The 23334-nt window shown below is 42.6% G+C and overlaps 7 protein-coding genes across 7 annotated transcripts; 2 read left to right on the forward strand and 5 right to left on the reverse strand.

Moving 5' to 3' along the window:
• Positions 1-3058: 3058 nt before the first annotated feature.
• Positions 3059-3477, reverse strand: LOC308624111 (histone H3.1; the record flags this gene model as incomplete). Its single annotated transcript, XM_081247051.1, has 1 exon — positions 3059-3477. The coding sequence occupies one exon, from the start codon at positions 3475-3477 to the stop codon at positions 3067-3069; it is 411 nt and encodes a 136-aa protein (XP_081103177.1). The 3' UTR covers positions 3059-3066.
• Positions 3478-8080: 4603 nt separating this feature from the next.
• Positions 8081-8394, reverse strand: LOC308623752 (histone H4; the record flags this gene model as incomplete). Its single annotated transcript, XM_081246447.1, has 1 exon — positions 8081-8394. One exon carries the CDS (start codon positions 8392-8394, stop codon positions 8083-8085), a length of 312 nt encoding a protein of 103 aa, XP_081102573.1. The 3' UTR covers positions 8081-8082.
• A 4123-nt stretch (positions 8395-12517) lies between these two features.
• On the reverse strand, positions 12518-13998 carry LOC308623897 (histone H3.1; the record flags this gene model as incomplete). Its single annotated transcript, XM_081246674.1, has 2 exons — positions 12518-12591; positions 12977-13998. One exon carries the CDS (start codon positions 13996-13998, stop codon positions 13588-13590), a length of 411 nt encoding a protein of 136 aa, XP_081102800.1. The 3' UTR covers positions 12518-12591; positions 12977-13587.
• Positions 13005-15326, reverse strand: LOC308623898 (histone H2A type 1-B; the record flags this gene model as incomplete). Its single annotated transcript, XM_081246675.1, has 3 exons — positions 13005-13104; positions 14058-14130; positions 14844-15326. One exon carries the CDS (start codon positions 15324-15326, stop codon positions 14934-14936), a length of 393 nt encoding a protein of 130 aa, XP_081102801.1. The 3' UTR covers positions 13005-13104; positions 14058-14130; positions 14844-14933.
• Positions 15327-15634: 308 nt separating this feature from the next.
• Positions 15635-16056, forward strand: LOC308623919 (histone H2B type 1-C/E/F/G/I-like). Its single transcript, XM_081246697.1, has one exon. It carries the CDS (start codon positions 15653-15655, stop codon positions 16031-16033), a length of 381 nt encoding a protein of 126 aa, XP_081102823.1. The 5' UTR covers positions 15635-15652; the 3' UTR covers positions 16034-16056.
• A 4223-nt stretch (positions 16057-20279) lies between these two features.
• LOC308623166 (histone H2B type 1-C/E/F/G/I-like) lies at positions 20280-21018 on the reverse strand. The gene has a single exon (XM_081245199.1). It carries the CDS (start codon positions 20977-20979, stop codon positions 20599-20601), a length of 381 nt encoding a protein of 126 aa, XP_081101325.1. The 5' UTR covers positions 20980-21018; the 3' UTR covers positions 20280-20598.
• Positions 21019-21283: 265 nt separating this feature from the next.
• On the forward strand, positions 21284-22215 carry LOC308623650 (histone H2A type 1). Its single transcript, XM_081246244.1, has one exon. The coding sequence runs from the start codon at positions 21297-21299 to the stop codon at positions 21687-21689; it is 393 nt and encodes a 130-aa protein (XP_081102370.1). The 5' UTR covers positions 21284-21296; the 3' UTR covers positions 21690-22215.
• Positions 22216-23334: the final 1119 nt, after the last annotated feature.

Here is a 23334-nt window from a genome sequence, read left to right on the forward strand (position 1 = left end):
GATTAAGCATATAAATTTGAACAATGAAGGATTGCAGAGGAAAAGAATGTAAATTGTCAGGGACTAATAATACCCTGTTCTTATATAGAGGACAGAGGGTGGAGGGGTGATTGTCCTTTACTGTGGTTGGTGCATGGAATTCATGCAAAGCTATCATAAACGTCAATGTTAGGCAAAGATTTTATGCAAGTGCCAGAAGTAAAAATGTGATCTTTCCTAGATTTTTATATTATTTAAAAAAAATTGTCGAGCACTATGATTTAAATGATGTCCTTGGAATAAATAGAATGTTCAAAATAATAGATTATTTTTACTTCACACTGTGATATACCAAGCACACTGTCCTAAGAGCTGAGCAGTAGCTCAACCAATTACCCCATCAGTAAATTTGAGATTACAAATATCAAATTTCAAAACTCAATTTACTTTTGAGGTAGTGGCAGCAATAGCTAAAAAATCACACACCAACATAAACGAACCAAACTGCTGTTCAATGGACATGTCATCACTAGAACAGCCAGAAGAAAGGAAAACACTGCTATTTATGCAAAAACAAACCAAAACACACCAAAAAAAACCACATTAATTTGTTAAACAAGCCTTGGAATCCAAAGCAATACACAGTAGCAACTGCTAAAGAAAGATCACAGCTTTTTTTTACGTTGTTATTCTGAAATAACTAAATTCACAAAAAGTTGCTCCAATAGTACCTAGAGTTCCTTGAACCCAGTTTCGCCTAATGGTGAAATCTTATATTATAATATCAAAGCCAGGTAATTGACATTGGCAAAGTACTTTTAACTAGCCTACAGGCCTTATTCAGCTCTCACCAATTTTTCCATGCACCCATTTGTGTGTGTGTGTGTGTGTGTGTGTGTGTGTGTGTGTAGCCCTGTGCAATTTTATGTGTCACTACCATCTCAACGCTGACACAAAACTTTTCCATCATCACCAACGAACTCTTTAATGTAACACTTTTATATCCACATCCACTCACTTCTCCCCTGTCCTGGGGCAATCACTAATCTGTTATCCACCTGTAGAATTGCCATTTTGAGAATGTTATATACATGGAATAATACAAAATGCAACATTTTGAGACTGGCTTTTTTCACTAAGCATTACCCATCTAGGCAGTTGCATGTATCAATAGCCTCCCTTTTTATTGCTGAGTAGGTTTGCATTGCATGGGGTATGAGAATTTATTTAAACATTCACCAGTTGAAAGATATTAAGTTGTTTCTAATTTATAAATAAAGTTGTTATGGACTTTCATGCACAAGACTTTTGTTGTTTCTCCCCAGCTGCCCCCCCCCAGTTTTGGTTTGATTTTTGTATTTCCTGCATTCCACCTGAAAATTACATTTTTTAAAATGGCAGAAGTGCTGCGATGATGACTGGGAGCCTAATAAGCCTTTCTACAGTCACATAGAAATCACACTGCATTGCCGTTGTCACTTGCAGTTTTGCTTCAAGGTTCAAAAACATTGCACTGAGCTCTTCCCACTGTTTCTGAAGTGTGACTTCTGGTTTCTGTAGCTGAGGATTTGCTCCAGTAACAGTCTGCAACGTTTGTTAAATAAACTGTTGGTGTCCAGTGTCTTTGGTTCCTGCCGTGGGACGTGTGTTCTCACTTTTCTGCAGAGCTATTCACTTAGCTCCTGAAGAGCCCCCAGTGTTGCCTAATCCCCCCCATCCCGACCGGGAGTAAACCCAGGAATAAGGCTGGGCATTCCCACTGCCAATGTCTGTAAAACCTGACTGAATCCACAAATCTGGCATTGCTGTAGGGTTTGTCCTAGGATTCTGCATTTGTTAGAGGAAAGTTGGGAGCTGTTGTCTCATTGGCTCTTTGAGGATGAATAATAGGTGATTATGGCAAAGCCTAAGTTCTGCCTTAGTGACTATATCATGTTTCTCAGGCAGGGTGCAGACACATTTTGCACAATCTGAGTTTTCAGTTATATGCTGCAACAACCTATAAATTCCTGATGTGCTGAACATACTTATTAGTTCAGGCCCCAGATTTGGTGCACTAGTGCTCTGCCCAACTGCATCACTCACAGCACTGCTGCCCACTCTGCCGGTGGTGCTGCTGGAAGTTGAATTCTGGAAATCCCATGGAACCCATGTTTTGGGTACCAGGTCTCTATTTTCAGTACAGAAAGTATGACGGCCTTTACCAGAGGATGTATTGCTCAGTACAGAAGCAAATAAGTTAACACCAAACTGCTCTCCAGTAGTACTCAGCCTGGGTCCTTGAACATGTTCATGTTCATGTGCACACACATGTGTAAGTGTGTGCATGCCACATAAAGCATCCCTGCATGCTTTCCAGGTTGCTCAAGGACCCACCCTTTTTCTCATACCTGACGTCATCCCTGGACTTCTTGTATCAGGGAGAGGGAAATTTGAATTATTTTGTCTGCTCTAATAATTAAATTGACATAGGTTAACGGGGGAAAAAACAATTTGTACGCACGGAGGTCATTCAGAAATGAGACCACCGAAGTAACCAAAGCAGACTATATATATATATATTTACATTAAGTATATATATATATATATATATATATACACACACACACATATATATGGCTTGTACTTGGGGTAGCAGACAAATGAAGTTTGCTTATACAGCTTTCTTAGCATTGAATTCCCAAATTCTATTAAGGATACTTTCTATTCTCATACTGGTATAAGGATATCTTCACATGGGAGGTTTATTTCTCTTTTAGGGGTTAAGAGGATAAAAATATTTATATATCACCTATTTTCCCCTGGCTGTTTCTCAAATAACTTTAAGGATTACAGAGGAAAAGTAGTTTCAGGACTCAATGTCCTGTTCTTATATTGAAGACAGAGTGTGCAGGGGTGACTGTCTTTCCTGGGGCTGGTACATGGAATACTTGGGGGAGAAGGGAGTTCTGTCCTCCTGCAGCCTTGCCTTGGTGGGGGCCGGGGGGATTTTCTACTCCCTTGTGATACAGTTCCTCAAAGTGAAATTATAGGTGGCTCTGAAAAGAGCCTTTGGGTTTTCAGTTAGCACATGTTGGCAGTAACAATTTACGCCCTCTCCCCGCGGATGCGGCGGGCGAGCTGGATGTCCTTGGGCATGATGGTGACGCGCTTGGCGTGGATGGCACACAGGTTGGTGTCCTCGAAGAGCCCCACCAGGTAGGCCTCGCACGCCTCCTGCAGCGCCATCACGGCCGAGCTCTGGAACCGCAGGTCGGTCTTGAAGTCCTGCGCGATCTCGCGCACCAGGCGCTGGAACGGCAGCTTGCGGATCAGCAGCTCCGTGGACTTCTGGTAGCGGCGGATCTCGCGCAGGGCCACCGTGCCGGGCCGGTAGCGGTGCGGCTTCTTCACGCCGCCCGTGGCCGGCGCGCTCTTGCGGGCCGCCTTGGTGGCCAGTTGCTTGCGCGGCGCCTTGCCGCCGGTCGACTTACGAGCAGTTTGCTTTGTACGCGCCATCACTTATCTGCAAAATAAAGGGACTAAACTGGAAGATTTGCTTCTATATTTATACAGGGACAGAATCACTCTGATTGGATTGTGGGCAATTCCTGTTAGTCATCCGCTGCTAAATTCCGGAAGTGCTCCGAGCGATTTAGGATTGGTTTATCCATTAGGGGCAAGTTTGGGATTGGTGAATTTCAATTAGCAGACATCTTCCCGGCCCCTTAAAAAAAATTTTTTTTTCCGAGTTGTTTTATCGATAATACCCACACACTCAAGTATTGTCCAAAAACACATTACTCATTTAATATTCTTCAACTTTTTTCCTGTTTGGATATACACAATAGAATGTGTTCGGAAAAGTTTAGACTTTAGACACCCGCCATTTTCTGCAGTTAACCCGTTTTCATCGTATCTTAGTCCCAGGCCTTCCCCCTATTTAAAAATCCATCGTCTAAGCATCTCATGAATCCTATTCCACATTGACCGTAAACATCTAGTTCACTGTAACATGGTCTTCTAGGAAATACTGTTAAGATGAAAGGAATTTTGTATTATTCAGGGGACACGCAGCAAAATCCCAATATCCTGGAATCCCTGGATCTTTATTGTCGTGTCTGACTCAAACCTGGTAATTTGGCTCTGTTGTTTGGTTTTGATGCATTTAAAATGTCACCCTGGGTCTAACGGTGAGAGCCGTCATGAAAAGCTTTGCAACATGGAACCTTAAAAAAGATGGCGGCGATCGAGTCTTTCTTGATAACACTGTAATGGGCCGGCATTTCGGGACTCCTTCCGAGGGTCCCAAAGTGTCCCGGACAAACCCGAAAGAGCTGCGGTCAGGACTGGACTGGGCTAGATAACAGGATTTCCTTACCTGGTTTCCGCATCCAAACGCGAAGACTTTCATTTAATTAAAAAGAAATTGATTTTTTTGGTGCGTGAATGAATTTATAGTCTCATAACAGTGTTGTAAATCAACCTATAGGAATATACAAACGTGTTCGTTTTTGATCCAATAAAAAACGGAGTTTTTGAATCCTAGTTTACATACTAGTAATCTATTGGTCACCTTTTATCCAATCAAAGTTTAGCTTTGTGAGTGTTCGTTTGTATATCCTTGATGTAAATAGTCGCGATGTTCCTTTTGTTCTCGTTCTTTTTTTTTTTTTTTTTTTTCTTGTGCTGTACGCGGGCCTCTCACTGCCGCGGCCTCTCCCGTTGCGGAGCACAGGCTCCGGACGCGCAGGCCCAGCGGCTACGGCTCACGGGCCCAGCCGCTTCGCGGCATGTGGGATCTTCCCAGAGCAGGGCACGAACCCGTGTTCCCTTCATCGGCAGGCGGACTCTCAACCACTGCGCCACCAGGGAAGCCCTGTTTTCGTTCTTTTAATGCCCCAATTTTGCTTACTTTGTTTACCATTCTAGAGCCGTCTAACTCTGTCCCAACTCATAAAACGGCTCCAAAAAGGTAGTGACTCAGGTTCAGAAGAAAAATGGCAAGAAACGCAAGTGCGGCCATAAGGAGAGCTCTTCTATCTTTATGTGAAGTGCTGAAGTAGGTCCACTCGGACCCCGGCATCTCGTCCAAGGCCATGGGCATCATGAACTCGTTCGTCAATAACATCTTTGCATCGCGGGCGAGGCGTCGCTCTTGGAGCGTTAAAACAAGCACTTGTCCATCACATTCAGGGAGATTCAGAAGGCCGTGGGCCTGCTGCTGCCCGGGGTGCTGGCCAAGCACGCCGTGTCCGACGGCACCAAGGCTGTCACCAAGTACACCAGCTCCAAGTAAATTTTTCTATGCCTCTAGCACTTCTCAATGGTTCTTTTTAGAGCCACTCATTTTTGCATATTGAGAGCTATAATATCAAGATTTGTCAGTATTTTAAAAACGTGTTTTTTTCCTTTTCTTTTGTTTTTTACAGTCATTCTTTAAAGCGCAGGAAACAGTATTGCAGTATGAGAGGTTTATTTGAATTTTTGTTCTTCAGTGCAGCAAAGAATTTGAAATGTGTGTTGTAGGAACCAGTAGAAAGTTCTACTATTCTGGGTTTTGTGTTTTTATTTCTTAAAATCTTTAAATTGTTCTTGTAGCCAGTCATTGCTTAGATTGAAAATTTTATAGTATCTGTGGACTTAAAGTTGTGTGATGCTAGTACCTGTATTTGGGTTCCTTCTTTTAAATATAATGCCCATGTTACAACAAAATAGTTTTGTGTGCTTCACAAATATTAACTCATGAGAAGGTGTTCATACTTTACAAAGGCTCGGAATCTCAGTTATACAGTATATACTGGACTAGGCCTGGGGTATTTACTGGAACCTCAGAGTTTAATCTCAACTACAAGTATACTCTTTCAAAGGTGAATTTTCAAGTTTGCATTAAAAAGAAAAGATTTTCACTTTATTTTGTCTTGAGGCTATTATTGATATAATCAACCCTACATGGTGCTGAAGTGGGGTCTGAAATCCTCAATTTGACTAATTTTTCTTTTATATTTCATTTTTGTATTCCTTGCCTTCAGTCAGTGTTAGGTTCTGTATTCATTTACACAAGAGGAAAAAAAAAAAGAAGAAACAAAACACAGGAGTAAGAGAAGATGTACAAGTGCAGGGAGAAGAGAGAATATGGAATGAAATGTACAGTTTTCCTGAGTTAATATTTTGATAGTTTCTGTATTGCTGAAAGCAAATTGGCTTTGATAAATTGCTTTTAGTACTTTTCACGGCTTATAGAGTGGCTATTTGGGCGGCCAGCAAGACAATACCAATGCATGTGCTAGGTCAGTATTGGGTGTGTGAGTAGAGGTTCACATAGTTGTGAAACAATGTTGTTCACATTAAAGTTTTTTTTTTTTTTTAAATGTAGGTCTTCCCTTAGATAAAGATTGCAGTTTCAGTTCATCATCTCTGTTATTTTTTATGACATGGATTGATGAAGATGCCAAATGTGTTGGCTGTCTATTGCTGCATAACAGATTGCCTTGAAATTTCTAGCTTCAGACAACACACATGTATTATCTCACAGATTCTGTGGGTCTGGGCAGGGTTTAGCTGGGTCCTCTGTGAGGATGCTATTGAGGTGTTATGCAGGACTGAGGTCTCTTGGATGTTTGGGGAAATATCCGCTTCCAAAGTAATTTACGGATTGGTTCTTTGTAGTTTTAAGACTGAGGGTCTTATTTTCTTGTTGGCTGTTGGCTTGAAGCCCTTATGGGCTGTTAGTTGAAGGCCTCCCTCAGTTCCTAAATAGCCCTGTGAGTTTCTTGTCATTTGGGCCTGACAACAGGGATACTTGATTCATCACAACCAGCATGTAAGAGTCAAGGATGTTACAATCCTAGATAACATAGTCATATACACTAAATTTTTTACATCCTGTCACCTATGGTCACCTGGTTTGATGGTTAAAAGCAAGTCACAGGTCACATCCACACTCAAGGGACTTGATCATACAAGAGTGAACCTCAAGAGGGGAAATCCTGGGGGCCACCTTAAGAGACCATCACAGAATCCAACAGGACCAAAAGACAGTTAACTAAAAATTGCTCCTTCTTTCCCAACCCCCTCCCCACACCCCTGCCGCCACAGTACTGGGATTGGTTCAAATGTCCTGCAGGCAGGAAACCTATGTAAGGAAAAGGCACCCAATACCTTGAAGTCCTTTTAAACAGGCCTCTGCCGGTGACTTTCTTTTGAAGCCAAGACACAGAAAAATTTGTTCATTTATTACTATGGGGACTTCTTTCCCCTTTTCCTTTGCAAATACTGACAACATGAGAAAACCTATGGTGTGGCAGAGTCCCAGAACAGGGCTAGTTGTCCATGTAGCTCGGTTTCTGACATTAAGGTTGAGAAAGGAAATCAGAGGGTTCTTGAGATGAATTAAATTTGTTGCTTTATTACAGACTACCAGGGAATAGATTTGAAAAGGCAGGAGAGAAACCCCAAATTCTTTGTAGATTAAAAAACATCTGGTAATTAGTTTATATAATCCAAATATAAATGCTTTTAAGGGAGAGAAGAAACGGCCCATGTGCCACCTGGGCCTCCTCATGAGTGCCCTCACTCTCTACAGTTCAGTCTTAGCTTCTTTCATTATACCTCTTCCCTTGAGTTGCCCTACTAGGGGCTGAATATTTAAAATTTACCAAAGTTTTGAGTGAGATTTGAGCAGGCCAATAAGGCATTACCTATATTTGTCCCCCAACACTATTCATAGCTTACTGTCAAAACAGTAATTCTGTATTTTGGAAAATCTAATAAATTAGTAAAATCTTAAAGTTCACTGGTTCATTTTGCAAGACCGAGAATTCCTAAGAATCAGAAGTGCTATTCAAACAATGTGGGACGCTTAAGGGTTCTACACTGGAAAAGCCATCGTGTGGCATTAAAGCTGCAGCACGGTGTAAACGTTTGATACACTCAAACCTAAGCAAACATGAGCTGCATTAAAGCAACTGCACCCAAAAATCTAACAAACTTCGGAACTCAAGTTCCTTACAAAAAACCCTGAAAACACCAATTCAGGACAACGAGCTCTTTCAAGCGAGTAGTTAGGTGGCCCTGAAAAGGGCCTTGGGCATTGCTACAGAAAATTAGTTTGTGGGTGCCGACTTAACCGCCAAATCCGTAAAGGGTGCGTCCCTGGCGCTTGAGCGCGTAGACCACGTCCATGGCCGTGACAGTCTTGCGCTTGGCGTGCTCGGTATAGGTGACCGCGTCCCGAATTACGTTCTCCAGAAACACTTTCAGAACCCCGCGGGTCTCCTCATAAATAAGACCTGAGATGCGCTTTACTCCACCGCGACGAGCCAGACGACGGATTGCAGGTTTTGTGATCCCTTGAATGTTATCCCGCAGGACTTTGCGGTGGCGCTTGGCGCCCCCTTTACCCAAGCCCTTCCCGCCTTTGCCACGTCCAGACATCACTAAGACTAGATGAGGTACTGTACTCACAAATAGGGAGAGCACGCCGAAATTCTTATTTAAAACCCGGAAGCGGACCTTTTTGAAAACTACAAATGAGGGTGGGTAGGGGGTGGGGTTAGTTGGTAACCTAATTTATCCCCGCCCACCATGCCTGAGAGTCAGCGGGGCACAGCCGAAAAGAAAAGATTGCTTTGTCTGCTCATTCTCAGAATTCAGTTTAGCACGTCCTGTTTCAGGGCATTTAAAAAAATTCTCTTGTTTATCAAGGGAATTAAATAATTGTACCTATTAAGCCAGCATCTGTTTTTCAAGTTTGGATATTTAGGCCAAGTCATTAACCGAAATTACACATTGCCTCTCATTTTAAACGCATATCTGAAATGCAAACGAGTCCCTGGCTTCTCTCTTCCCAGAGAAGCATTTTTGTATACTTTAAATGAAGGTGAAATAGTTATGGTGGTAAACTTGTCTTAGGGAGCGAGGAAATTTCTGAAATCCATTGGGCAACAAGGCTTTCCCGCTGTCGTGTTTGTTTTTGGGAGGTATGACTCCATTGCTTGCGCCCTCAGTACTTGCTACCTTTCACCTTCTGACGTCCAGGACCTGTTTTGTGACAGGTGTTTTCTTATTTTTACTTTATTTTCTTCATTTGTAGCATAGAAATTTAACCCCGACATCACAAAGGTGTTCTGAAAATCAAAAGGTAAATTTCTGGTCAAATGCTCAACACAGTCATTGAGGACTACTGTAATTACCTGCGGAAATTCCATCTTCATGCTCCACAGATTGACTTTCTCCCCAATATTCTTAAATCTCTCAATCTGGTATTTTGCCATCTAGGCCTATGTTCAGTTGCTTTCATAATCTCCATATCTTTTTGTGTGCAAACTTTTTATTTAAGAAGTCAGTGCTAAACTTACATCATTACATTTAAATTTATATAATTCCCCCAATTTAACCAGCAGTCTCCATTGCCATCTCCACGCTCCGAACACAATTCCCCCTAAGACTGTATTGTCTGATAAAGTAGTCAGGAATAACTTTTGAGCCGTTATTATATATAATATATATAATATATTCATATATATATGAAATATATATATATATTGGAATGGGATTGATGTTGCTGAGGAGCTGAATGTTTTTTTTTTTAGGAGCTGAATTTTTAATTTTACTTAATTTTAATTAATTTAAATTTAAAGGCTGATACTCCATTTCAGTTATTGGAAATTATTAGGTATGTTTGAACAACCTGGGCATGTGAACTTAATTTTAAACAATAAACGTATGGAATTTAAATACAAATCATTTCCAGTAAAAAAAATAGTGTCAGATTGACTAAAATATAAACCCAATTTGGTAGATTTAGATTGAAAAAAAAGAATGTAAGATATTGCATTAATAATATCTCTATATTTATTACATGTTGAAATGAACATATCTTGGATGTTTATGGTTAAATGCAATGTATTATTTAAAATATTGCATCTCTTTGCTTTTTAAAATGTGGCTACTGAAAATTTTTTCATTATATGTTTGCCTTGCATTGTTTTCTTTGGTCAGTGGTGCTCTAGAATTTTTCCTTTCCCCTCTCTGTTTCTTGATCTGTGTCCAACCTTGCTATCATGGGCTTTGGAATACAGTGGACGTTCAGTGTATTTCTAAGAAACCCAATTACAGATACTCGTCTCAACTAGAATGAAGCATTGCAAAAATAAATTAAAAAATAAAATCACATTAGAGAACTAAGGCAGGCTTGTGGAATAAACCATTACTTATCAAGGCAAGAAGAAATGAATACTAGAAAAATTGCTGACCTTAGAATTCTTCAAGGGCAGAATATCAGGAAATGGAGAGTACCTGAAAATTTATGCTTATTTTTTTTTTCCCCAAAGTGTGTTTCTTGAGAGGGAGCATTCAGAACTGATTATGAAAGCAATGAGTGTTCTTTGATTGATAGATTGTTTGATAGATTGTGCACTCAGTGGTTTTATAAGAAAAAGAAAAGAAATCATTTAGTAGAAGTATGAAAGCATTTCCTTAAAAGAAGGAAGGCCAGAAAACAATTTACTATTTCTGGAAAGTAGGTAAAGACCAAGAGAGAATGAGGTTAAAAAATCAAGTAAATTACTTTGGAGTCTAGAAAGAATAAAAAGTTAAAGTGTCCATTATTTGATGCATGAGTAAAATAAGAATGTCAAGGAGTTGCACCATGGTGTGTCATAGAAATTTATCTTGAAAGTTTATATATATATTTATATACATACATATGTGTGTATGTGTGTGTGTATATATATATATATATATATATATATAATTTATTTATTTATTATTTTTTTTGGTAAGGACTCACTGTGTTGATCTTGGGTGGCCTCAGCCTGCAGGATTTCAGTTCCCAGGCTAGAGACTGAAGTCAGGCCACGGTAGTGAGAGTGCTGAATCCTAGCCACCAGACCACCAGGGACAGTGGCCAGTGACAAGGCCCCTGGCCCCCTGGCTTTGCAGAAATGAATTCCCACAAAGAGACGAAAAGTAGTGAAACAACTAAAGTGTTTATGAGGAGGAAAAAGAGTACTCGTGAATAGTGTGGACTTAAAAAATTATTCACAACCTAAAAATTGAGTTATGTTTTATTCGGCAGAGATTTTTAGGACTTAAAAGCCTGGGAGGCAGCATCTCAAGTAACCCTGAGAGAACTGCTCCTAGGAGGCTAAGGGAGAGCCAGGTTTTATAGACGTTTTGCAACAAAGGGCAGGTAGTCAGGAACATCAAAAGATTATTGTTAATTAAAGGAAACTAGATATCTCAAAATAAGGAATTTAGTTCTTTTCTATGTATGGGAAAATGTAAGAGTCTGCGCTCACCGAACTCATTCCTTTGATATGCACCTCAGCTGTCTTGGGCCAGTCTCCTTTATTTTCACATCCTGAGTTTCCCCAGGGCTAACTGTATGGAGTGGCTGCAGTCTGATGGCTGCTAGATGGCAGGTATTCTTTCCTTCCTAAGTTCCCTCAGGGCTCACCAGCTCACATTGGAGGGCTGCAAGCGCTGCTGACTGTGACATCCTTTGTTTACTGATATGGCAGGAAATATTCCATTTCTCAATAGGTACACAGGGGTGAACTCAGAATGTTGAGTGTTTGCAGTAGTTTAAATCACTTATATGGGGCATCTCTTCCAGGTTTCTTTTGAACAATCATCTTGCTTTTCTTGGTTCTAAGTCATATTTGGATTATCTCAGGGTCCTGTCATGTGTGCTCCTGCATCTCTTAGCCAAGATGGATTCTAGCAAAGAGGCCTATGGGTTGGTTGACATCACTTACTATGGGGTGGTGCCCCCTCCTTATTTGACCTCCAAGGAGTGTTTCTGCACATGTTTAGTCTGGAAGGTTTCCTTGACCTTGAGAATGAGGAATATGTGGTCTCTTTATCTTTTATCTGGGCAGGACTCAGCTCCTCTCTGCTCCAGCTATTATCTTTGTCTTGGAGTATCTGTTGACAGGCGACAAACTCCAGCTGCTCAGCCTGGGGCTCATCTATCTCCTGCCTCAGTGTGAGAAAAATTGTCTGAGACTTGGAAGTAAGGAAAAAAGGAGGGGCCATGATGTCCAATATACAAGGTTATAGGCCACACAAGGATTCTATAAAAATGTACTTAGATCATCTATCTATTTACTATTGACTGTAGGTACCAAAATTAGGGAAGTTACTTAACTGGCAGAGCTTTGTTTGGCAGAGAGGCAAATAATTTCTGTCCAGTGGAAGATTTATGACCTATTGGATAATAAAATAATTTTATTTTAAACTAATTTAACAATCCTGTTCTAACATTTCTTTGCTGCATTTTCTGTAAATATCCTAATTACTTAAATGTTCTTTGAACCTACCATGGCATTTTACCTGTTGGTTCATTTATTGAAAAGTGAAGCTCTTTGACACATGCTCATTTTTATTTGCTGAATCATGATTTTGCCTTTTTGAAAAAAAAATGTAAGTGAGATATCATGTGATTGTGATTTGATTAGAAATAAAGGGGGATTTAGGAGAGGTGTTGGTTCTTTTCACCTTTTTCTTTAGGCCCGGGAAATTGAACCCTTGTCACTCAACGTCATGGCGAATCATCATTGGTAAGCAGCATACAGGAAGGTGGAAATGGCAGACAGGAAAGCAGATTCTTTATCAGGCATGGGCTCACTGCGGACAAAAGAAAGGCTCTGGTCACTACAGAACAGCTCTGAAATCTGTTAAGATATATATATATATATATATATATATATATATATATATATATATATATCAAATTAAGGTAAAGGAACCCACTGAGTTTTGTTTTGTTGTCATATGAGAACATAGTCTAAAAAGCCCACCCAAGTGTTTTTTTAGTTATTCTACGGGAAGGCGTTTCTGTTTAACTATTTATTAGGGTCTAATATCTGTGAAGTGTCTATGAATTTAGATGCTAATTTATAGGATATTAAAAATTTCAATGATTTTTGTCCATTAGAGATGACTATTATCTCTTTCCAGTAGAAAAGATAACGTAAAGGTAATAATATAATTGTACCATAGGACAATAAACCTTTTCAATCTAAATTTGCTCGTTTGATTTTAATTCAATTTTCTTTCTTTTTCCCAGGTGGAGGGAGGGTGGTGGTGGTGGTGGTCGTGAACTTTCCCGCTGTACATCTTGGTTCTCAGCTGGGGCCCCTGTAACAAAACACAGATTAGCAAAGGAAAAATAAACAGGTTTATTAACATGTATATTTCATACATACAATAGCAGAGACCCAGGAGAAAGTAATCCAAAGTGGTGTCTTACAACTCCAGCTTACATAGCATCTTCAACAAAGACTAGATTTGTAGAGAAATGACAGGACAAAGAAAAGCACTTTTAGGCTTCTAAGGGCAGCAAACTGTGAGAAGGTAAATATATGGGAGGAAACTAACAGCGGGGTTTGTTAGAGTCCTCTGGAACCTCTCTGGTCTGAACAGCCTGTGCAGTCTCCAGTACAGAATTTATATCCTGCTATAAGGCAGAAAAAAAGAGTAGAGAGAGGTTTTTCTTCCGATTATTGCTTATTAACTGCCTAGGGAGGTAAAATAAGGGAAAGCATTACAACAGTTCTTATCGACAAAGTAGGTGGCTCTAAAAAGAGCCTTTTACAGTTCGGAGTAAGCAATAGCCTTGGGTTACGCCCTCTCCCCGCGGATGCGGCGGGCAAGCTGGATGTCCTTGGGCATGATGGTGACGCGCTTGGCGTGGATGGCACACAGGTTGGTGTCCTCGAAGAGCCCCACCAGGTAGGCCTCGCACGCCTCCTGCAGCGCCATCACGGCCGAGCTCTGGAACCGCAGGTCGGTCTTGAAGTCCTGCGCGATCTCGCGCACCAAGCGCTGGAATGGCAGCTTGCGGATCAGCAGCTCCGTGGACTTCTGGTAGCGGCGGATCTCGCGCAGGGCCACCGTGCCGGGCCGGTAGCGGTGCGGCTTCTTCACGCCGCCCGTGGCCGGCGCGCTCTTGCGGGCCGCCTTGGTGGCCAGCTGCTTGCGTGGCGCCTTGCCGCCGGTGGACTTGCGAGCGGTCTGCTTTGTACGAGCCATGACGATAACAGAAAAGAAAACTGGCTGGATAGTAGTATGGTGCTGGTGCCGGTTCTGACCTTATTGTGGGGTAGGTGCAGATCAGTCTGATTCCTAGTTCCCGCGCTGTGATCTAATTGGTTCTCACGTTGCCTTTAGGAGAAATATGGTTGGATTCCATTAAAGATTAAATGAGTTACCAAATTTTATTTCAAGTTTATAGTCCACTTTGAATTGAGTCCATAACAGTAAGGTTTCACTTAGTATAGATTTTAGTGTAATTCATTCATTGAATTTTTCTGAAAAGCGAAACAACCAATAAACTAAACAATTCTCACTAATAATGCCGTCATTCGCAGAATTTAAAAAGCCCGCCCAGGAATGTCATTGGTCAGCTCTTCCTCCTTTGTTCTCTTTTATTTTATTCATATTTTACTTTTTGACACCAAGTTCGTTTGACTATACATTATATGTAATAATGCATATACCTTGTGTACATGCAAAACCACCACTCAACATGAGGCATTATGGTCTGTATTCTTTGTCATTTACATACATATACGTTATCCATAGCCTACAAGCCCTAATTTATGTCCTGACACAGAATTCCCTTAACAGGGGTTCTTTATGTGAGTTTACAAACGTATTGCATCTTTTCAGTTAAAGGGATGGCAGAAAGCTAGCTTCATGAATTTTTCTAAGAATTTATGGTGCATAAAATGTGACCAACGGCTAACAATTTAGCCTCTTTGTGGCAAAGATGGGAGCAGTTTCCCATTTTTAAATGCAAAACTTTTAACAGGCTAATATAAACAAAATTTAAGCGGAACTACACATTAAGACTTGGACACGTCTCCTATACTTACGAAGTATTTCAGCGCTTTCCGGGAGAAAGTGGGTGGCTCTGAAAAGAGCCTTTGATTTTCGGAACAGGGACTGAAGAACTGCTAAACGTTTCACTTGCCCTTGGCCTTGTGGTGGCTCTCGGTCTTCTTAGGCAGCAGCACAGCCTGGATGTTGGGCAGGACGCCACCCTGAGCGATGGTCACGCGACCCAGGAGCTTGTTGAGCTCCTCGTCGTTGCGGATGGCCAGCTGCAGGTGGCGCGGGATGATACGCGTCTTCTTGTTGTCGCGGGCCGCGTTGCCCGCCAGCTCCAGGATCTCAGCCGTCAGGTACTCCAGCACCGCCGCCAGGTACACGGGGGCCCCGGCACCGACCCGCTCGGAGTAATTGCCCTTGCGGAGCAGGCGATGCACTCGTCCCACGGGGAACTGGAGCCCGGCTCGCGAGGAGCGAGTCTTAGCCTTGGCGCGAGCTTTGCCTCCTTGCTTCCCGCGCCCAGACATACTGAGTGCTAGCAGGGGAAAAACAGCCACAGGAAAAGCGAAAAAGAAATGTTCTATAAGGAGCAACAAGATGACAGTTATAGAGCTGGGTGGAATTGTCAAATGAGAGGTAGGATTGGTTAAAATCCTCTTTTTACTAGACAACCAATAAGAAAGGAGCTGTGATGCAAGTAAATTTACATAAACTCGTCACTAATGCATTATCAAATCAGTTCTGGATATTCTTGAAAACCTTATTTGCATAGGTCGCCTATAAAAGACGAGATTCTAGACGTAAGCAGGCATACGAGAGTCATACTTTAGGGCGCGTTTTGAATTCGGCAAGTATGCCTGAACCGGCCAAGTCCGCTCTTGCCCCGAAGAAGGGTTCCAAGAAGGCGGTGACCAAAGCCCAGAAGAAAGATGGTAAAAAGCGCAAGCGCAGCCGCAAGGAGAGCTATTCCGTGTATGTGTACAAGGTGCTGAAGCAGGTCCACCCGGACACCGGCATCTCGTCCAAGGCCATGGGCATCATGAATTCGTTTGTCAACGACATCTTCGAGCGCATCGCGGGCGAGGCGTCGCGCCTGGCACATTACAACAAGCGCTCGACCATCACGTCTAGGGAAATCCAGACGGCCGTGCGCCTGCTGCTGCCCGGGGAGCTGGCCAAGCACGCCGTGTCTGAGGGCACCAAGGCTGTCACCAAGTACACCAGCTCCAAGTAGATGTTTATAGGTGCTGTTAAAACAAAGGCTCTTTTCAGAGCCACTTACATTTTCATGTGAGGAGTTGTGATGCTCTCCTGTTGCCCATTTTGGGCACGTTATCTCAACACACCGCAGTTGGCTGAGTTGTTCAAATAAGTCTACGTATAGAGAAGCCCTTGTGCTTATTAAAACAGGCTTTTTCTGTTTCACCTCTTTCCCAAACCTTCCTATATTATATACTAAAAAAGCCAAGAGTTTCTGTCCACCATGCCTTATTTTCAATTAGGAAAGCAAGGGAGGCTGGCTGGGTGGGATTAGGAAAGGGAACTCTTCCATCCTAGCCACGGTTTGGCACTCTGGTACCAGGAATTGGTTTCAGTTCCCAGCTTCCCCCGGCCCTTTCCCCAGAATGGATTCTACACTCCCAGAATCATGCCCCACCCCACAGAATTCAGAGCCTTACCTCCACCCGGCCTCCCCTCCAAACTGCGACATTCTAGTACCTCTGCCTTCTCCTGTGTGCCCAGACCCCTATATGTGGTCCCGTTTCAGTTGCTTCTGAAACACTTCAGCTCGGGTTTTGCTCTTCCTTCCAAAACCTGTGTAACTTTTATTAAATTATCTTTGTAAAAATAACCAATAGTTTTCTCTTTTCCTGACAGGACACTGACTAATGCATGGTGCCAAGCCTCCCTTGATTTAAACCTTTTGCTTATTTCACTTCGTTTCAGCATCAGGCACTTGGATAATCATACATTTTCCTTACTCTCGATCTCAGAAGGGTTTATCACCATCAGTTCTCCCAGGTAGGTAAAGCATTTATTCCAGGAGACAAAAGAAGTGAGTCGAATTTGAGTGCAGTCTGCAGGCCTTTGGGATCTGGAGCTTCATCTCCTAGCCTAACCATGTCTTCCTTTTTGGCTGATTCGGGACACTTCATGAAAGATGAATAAGAAATGCACCAAGAAAAGGGATGTAGCCTAGTGCTGGGAGAGGAGGTAATTCATGCAAAAATACTTCCTAAAGTGTTGAGAAATCTGTACATGTGAAGTGTTTTTGAATTCTATCTAGACATCTTTGAAAGAAAATTGCATCAGAAGACATTGGTTGGAATTTGAGTTCTGTGAGGTAAATAATCTTTGTTTCTCACAGCCTCTGTTCCTTACTTTAAAAATGAGAATGTTGGGCTTCCCTGGTGGCGCAGTGGTTAGGAAATCCACCTGCCAAATGCAGGGGACACGGGTTAGAGCCCTGGTCCGGGAAGATCCCACATGCCTCGGAGCAACTAAGCCAGTGCGCCACAACTACTGAGCCTGCGCTCTAGAGCCCGCGAGCCACAATTACTGAGCCCGTGTGTCACAACTACTAGAGCCCATGCTCTGCAACAAGAGAAGCCACCGCAATAAGAAGGCCGCGCACCGCAACGAAGAGTAGCCCCCCCCCCACCCCGCCACAACCAGAGAAAAGCCCGCGTGCAGCAGTGAAGACCCAACGCAGCCAAAAATAAAATAAAATAAATTTATTAAAAAAAAAGAGAGAGAATGTTATAGGAGTTCCCAGGCTTTCCAGTGGTTAGGGATCCGCGCTTCCAACTACCTTGGCCCCGGGGTTCAATCCCTAGTCGGGGAATAAAGATCCCAGAAGCCGCGTGGTATGGCCAAAAACAAACAAAAAACAAACAAACAAAAAGGATATTACTGAAACCAACTCATTGAGAGTTTTGTGTAAACAAATGCAGTAGTTACAATGAAAGCAAACATTACAATTTGATTTGCAATTCATGAAGTTATTTATGGACATTATGAGGTAAATTTTCCCATTACTCCTACACTTTACATATAATGAAGACAAGCTTTTTGATATAGTCTTATAATCAGAAGTAATAATACTATAATGAATGAATAAAGTGCTGCTCCATGAAATTAGACTTTCTGCTGTTAAAATCAGACACCCTAGACACAGTAGCTTAAAACGGAACGTAGGGGACTCCCCTGGTGGCGCAGTGGTTAAGAATCTGCCTCCCAATACAGGAGACACGGGTTCGAGCCCCGGTTCTGTCCTACATGGAGCAACCAAGCCCGTGCACCACAACTACTGAGCCTGAGCCTGAACTCTAGAGCCCGTGAACCACAACTACCGAAACCCGCGTGCTCCGCAACAGGAGAAGCCACCGCAATGAGAAGCTTGCGCACCGCAACAAAGTGTAGCCCCCGCTCACCGCAACTAGAGAAAGCCCGCGCAGCCCGCGGCAACGAAGACCCAACGCAGCCAAAAATAAATAAAAAATGAAGAAAAAAAAAGGAAATGTAAATTGCCGCTGTTAATGAAAACAATGTCAAAATTAGGTGAGCCTGCAATTTTAGGAAGAATTTACTTGTATGTATAGTCATTTTTATATTTACACTGAGAGGCCTCTCCCGTTGCGGAGCACAGTCTTCGGGTGCACAGGTTCAGCGGCCATGGCTCACAGGCCCAGCTGCTCCACGGCCTGTGGGGTCTTCCCGGACCGGGACACGAACCCTTGTCCTCTGCTCGACGGATGGACTCTCAACCACTGCGCCACCAGGGAAGCCCTATATTTACAGTTTTAAATTTAAACATATGTAGTTATAATGTTAAAGATCATTGAATACATTAATCAATAATTCTTAAACGTGAGTGCCTTTTCAATTGGTGGTCTGACAAATTTTCACAAATACAGTGGCTTACAACAATACATTTATAATTTTATGGTTCTTTAGATCAATATTCTGAAATGAATTCCATTGAGCTAAAATGGTGTCAGAGTGCTTGGGCCTCTAACAGTGAAAATCTGTTTCCTGTCTTTTCCAGCTCCTGGAGGATTTTCCTTGTTCCTTGGCTCACAGCCCTTTGCTAGATTTGAAAGCCAGCAGTATCTGGCCACATTCTTCTCACACTGCCATCTCTCTGGTTCTGTACTCTGATTCCCTCTGCCATTGTTAAGGGCCCTTGTAATTATATTAGGTTCACTTGGATTATCTAGGATAATCCTATTTATTTATTTGGCCACACACAGCATGCGGGATCTTAATTCCCCGAACAGGGATTGAACCTATGTCCCCTGCAGTGGAAGCGCAGAGCCCTAACCGCTGGACCTGCAGGAAATTCCCTAGGATAATCCTATTTAAAGTCAGGTGATTAGCAACTTTAGTGCCATCTGCCACCTTAATTCCCATTTGTTATGTATCCTAACATAGCCACAGACTCCAGAGATTAAAAGGTAGACGTAAGTGGGGAGGCATCATTCTGCCGAGCACAGGAAGTAACAGTATTTTTAGAATTTGACAGAATGCTATATAGTTTCTGTTCTGGTGTGAGGACGAACATATGGACACACTACTGTATGTAATTTCTTGGATTTCATATACTCCCCTAAAGCTCATATAGACCTGGTGTAGATGTTTACCTCTGGGACTACAGAAAGCAAAAATTGACTATTTACAATAACATAAACTCTCAAATACAGCTATCTGGTATTTTTAGTTTTCATTCTTTTACATTTTTTAAATTTTTTCTTTTGTTCTTTATATGTATTGTTTGAATGTTTATGTATTTTTTTGTATGTTGTATGTGCATATTTATGTATTGTGTTGGGAGTGGGAAGCCTGGTAGTCATTCATTACACAAGATTATAGACTATTAGTACTTTTTTCCTTCCAGGGTTGAAATCCTAAAAATATCTTGTAAATACATTCTTAGCATTTGTTCCATATGGGTTGCCATTTATGGCAGTTTATAAACTTAAGCAGGTTTGTGATTATGAGAAAAGTGTCGATTTTCATGACCGTGATACATAGGACAGGAGAGTGGTGGTCGTATGAATTATTTTCATTTAAAAAGTTTTTTTTTTTTTTTTCTGACTAGGACAAAATAATCATAACATCCACCCTGAGAGAAAATAACACAATTTAAGGGAGAGGAGGCACCAAAATATTTTAAGGGTATTTCTTTCCTAAACTGCCAGTGGGTTCGGCAATGGTCTAACTTTTCATTAGCCAAGCCTTGGAAAATTTCTCCTTACAATTAAATGGCCCTATCCTGGAACCGGTGATACTCGCTTTTCAATTTCTATGCACATTAACTGTGCTGCTCCCATTAATACTTAGGAAAGTTACATTGCTTTAATCAAATCGAATACATGTACATATTCTTCTTACTACCACACAGCACTAACAAGGCATTGCCAAGGATTTAAGAGGATTTCTTAAATCCTCTTCACTTTTCATGGAGTCAGTTCGTAGGGCACACTACATCACAGCAGTTCAAATGATACTTACATGTCCACACTTGGCTAGCCTTGTACCCAAAGTGAGCAGTGAAAGCAAGAGAAGGCTATGCTACCATTTACCTAGAATGTAAATACATATTTTGTTTTCAAACCAAAATGCTGTGAACTTCAAGTGCTAGCACCATACAGCAACAAGTTCTTTTCAATAAATTAAAATTGAGTCTATTATGGCAATCATATTAGAGACGAGTCATTACAGCTCTTATGCTGAAAAAGTGGGTGGCTCTTAAAAGAGCCTTTGAGATTAACCACGAAGAGCACTTTTTTGCTGGGGTCACTTGGAGCTGGTGTACTTGGTGACAGCCTTGGTGCCCTCGGACACGGCGTGCTTGGCCAGCTCCCCGGGCAGCAGCAGGCGCACGGCCGTCTGGATCTCCCTAGACGTGATGGTCGAGCGCTTGTTGTAATGCGCCAGGCGCGACGCCTCGCCCGCGATGCGCTCGAAGATGTCATTGACGAAGGAATTCATGATGCCCATGGCCTTGGACGAGATGCCAGTGTCCGGGTGGACCTGCTTCAGGACCTTGTACACGTACACAGAATAGCTCTCCTTGCGGCTGCGCTTGCGCTTCTTGCCGTCTTTCTTCTGGGCTTTGGTCACCGCTTTCTTGGAGCCCTTCTTCGGAGCGGGAACGGACTTGGCCGGCTCAGGCATGACGAACACCGTGCCAAGTTAAAGAAAAAAGTATGTCGTGGAAACATCACTCAGGATATTTGTAGAGCTACTATGCAAATATGGTATTTAAAACTTTACACTTTGATTGGATAAATTTTCTACGTTGTTCGGTGGTATGCAAATTACGTGACAGCAGTTCTCCGTTTTAATTGGTTGCAAGCTTTTAGACCCTTTTAACCAATCAAACAGTGTAATTTACAATTCGGCTTCGAAGTATAATTGCTTCTCATTTGTTAAGAGGATTTGTAGTTTCCTTTCGCTTTTTCTTTGCTAAGCACCTTGATTAGATTGATCAGATGTCGGGACGCGGAAAACAAGGTGGGAAGGCTCGTGCCAAAGCTAAGACCCGTTCTTCTCGGGCTGGGCTCCAGTTCCCCGTGGGCCGAGTGCACCGCCTGCTCCGAAAGGGCAACTACGCCGAGCGGGTCGGGGCCGGCGCGCCGGTGTACCTGGCGGCGGTGCTGGAGTACCTGACGGCCGAGATCCTGGAGCTGGCGGGCAACGCGGCCCGCGACAACAAGAAGACGCGTATCATCCCGCGCCACCTGCAGCTGGCCATCCGCAACGACGAGGAGCTCAACAAGCTGCTAGGCAAAGTCACCATTGCGCAGGGCGGCGTCCTGCCCAACATCCAGGCCGTGCTGCTGCCTAAGAAGACCGAGAGCCACCACAAGGCCAAGGGCAAGTAAACTGCAGTATTCAAATTCTTGATCTTTGAGGAATCAATCTTAACCAAAGGCTCTTTTCAGAGCCACCCACGTATTCATTAAAAGGGCTTACATTTTCCTTAATTTAAACAGGTTGCTGAAAATGATTTTCATCACATTTTGTCAACTTGGGAGACGTATTTACACCCTTATGAAATGCAAACTAATCATACAGTATAAAGTAATCAAAAAAGTACTCTTTAGCTAAGTAAAAATGATACAGAGAGACCTTGTGTCACATGTAATTAAGTCGATCAATGCAACAAGCCCTCAGTTGTTAACCCTCAGAAAAAGATAATGGTAGAGTAATACTTGGTCAATGTTGAAAGTTTAGGTGCAAATCTAGTTAGTGACCTACAAGATCATTTAAACCACTCCTTTAGTACAATCTCATGTTGAAAGGAATTGTTTTGCATCCTAATGGGACAAGTTGATCTGTAATTCATACTTGTTTTTAATAGCCAGTCTCAACTCTACTGAGCTGGGCCCTAATCAATTGTAAATACTGGGCCCCAGGGACAGGGTCCCTCCTTCCTGACCACCCCCTCGTGGGAGTGCTGAGGCCAGTCAGCCCCCAGCTCCGGGAGCTCAGCGTCCCCTCGGAAGTGACTGCGAGTCAAGCTCCCCACCGACCCCCTCCCGCCTGGTCTCCCTCCCGCCAGGGCCGCTTCGTGCGCGGTGCTGGTCGGCCCCTCCTCAGGGGGGAGGAGACCCGGGCCGACTCCTCTCCACTGACCTGCCGCTGCCCGTCCGGGACGTGGCTGAACAGCCGGACACAATGAGAAGTGGATAGTCTGCAACCCGGAAGAGAGTCCTACAAGAAGGCGATGATCCCCGCTCCTAGATCTCAGACTTCCAGCCTCCAGGACTGAGAAATCATTTTTGTTGTTTACAAGCCCCCACCCCGCCCCGTTTATGGTACTTTGTGACAACAGCCCAGACTGACTTAGCACTCTTTTCTTCAAGTACATCGAAGAATTTGTGGAGCCCATCCATCTTATGAAACAATTTCCCAAATAACCAATATTCTCTCTATACACTCTGATTTGTCAACTTTTTTATTTATCAAAATTGTTATCAAAAAGCTTCCATATTTTTTCCTAATAAATTGTTTCCAATCCAAAAAAAAAAAAAAAAAAAAGAACACAATTCTGCATAGCCTGGAGCTAGAATTTTTTTAGGCAGAGCTTAACAAAGGCTTCAGCATGACTTCACGGGACATACTTGTGTACCATTTACAAGTTTTGAGTTTTTCTTAACACCATTTTACATGAAGCTCAGTTGAAATTGTGAAACGTAGTGGGGTGCTTTTATGTGAGAATGTTATAGTTAGTGAAAAGTAAACATTTGTTAATATAATAGCAAGCATGAAATTAATTCAGAGTTAATGGTTTTAGTGCATTCCGAAAATCTCCAAGAATTGAGGCCTGCGCAGGTGCCAACTTGTCTGGTTTGGGTTGCTATCTGCCTCATAAAGCAGAGGGTTTGTCTTCTGGGAGGACAAAGTCGTCCTCTCCTCTGATAAAACCTCTCACACAGTTGGCTTTGCCGTCTTCTATGAAGAGGACTTCAGAGATTGAGGACTCATGCGGCTGGGCTTTCATTTGAGGTAGAGAGAGAAGACCGT

The sequence above is a fragment of the Mesoplodon bidens genome, assembly GCF_964165515.1.
Source record: "Mesoplodon bidens genome assembly, chromosome: 10".
In the NCBI taxonomy this organism is placed as follows: domain Eukaryota; kingdom Metazoa; phylum Chordata; class Mammalia; order Artiodactyla; family Ziphiidae; genus Mesoplodon; species Mesoplodon bidens.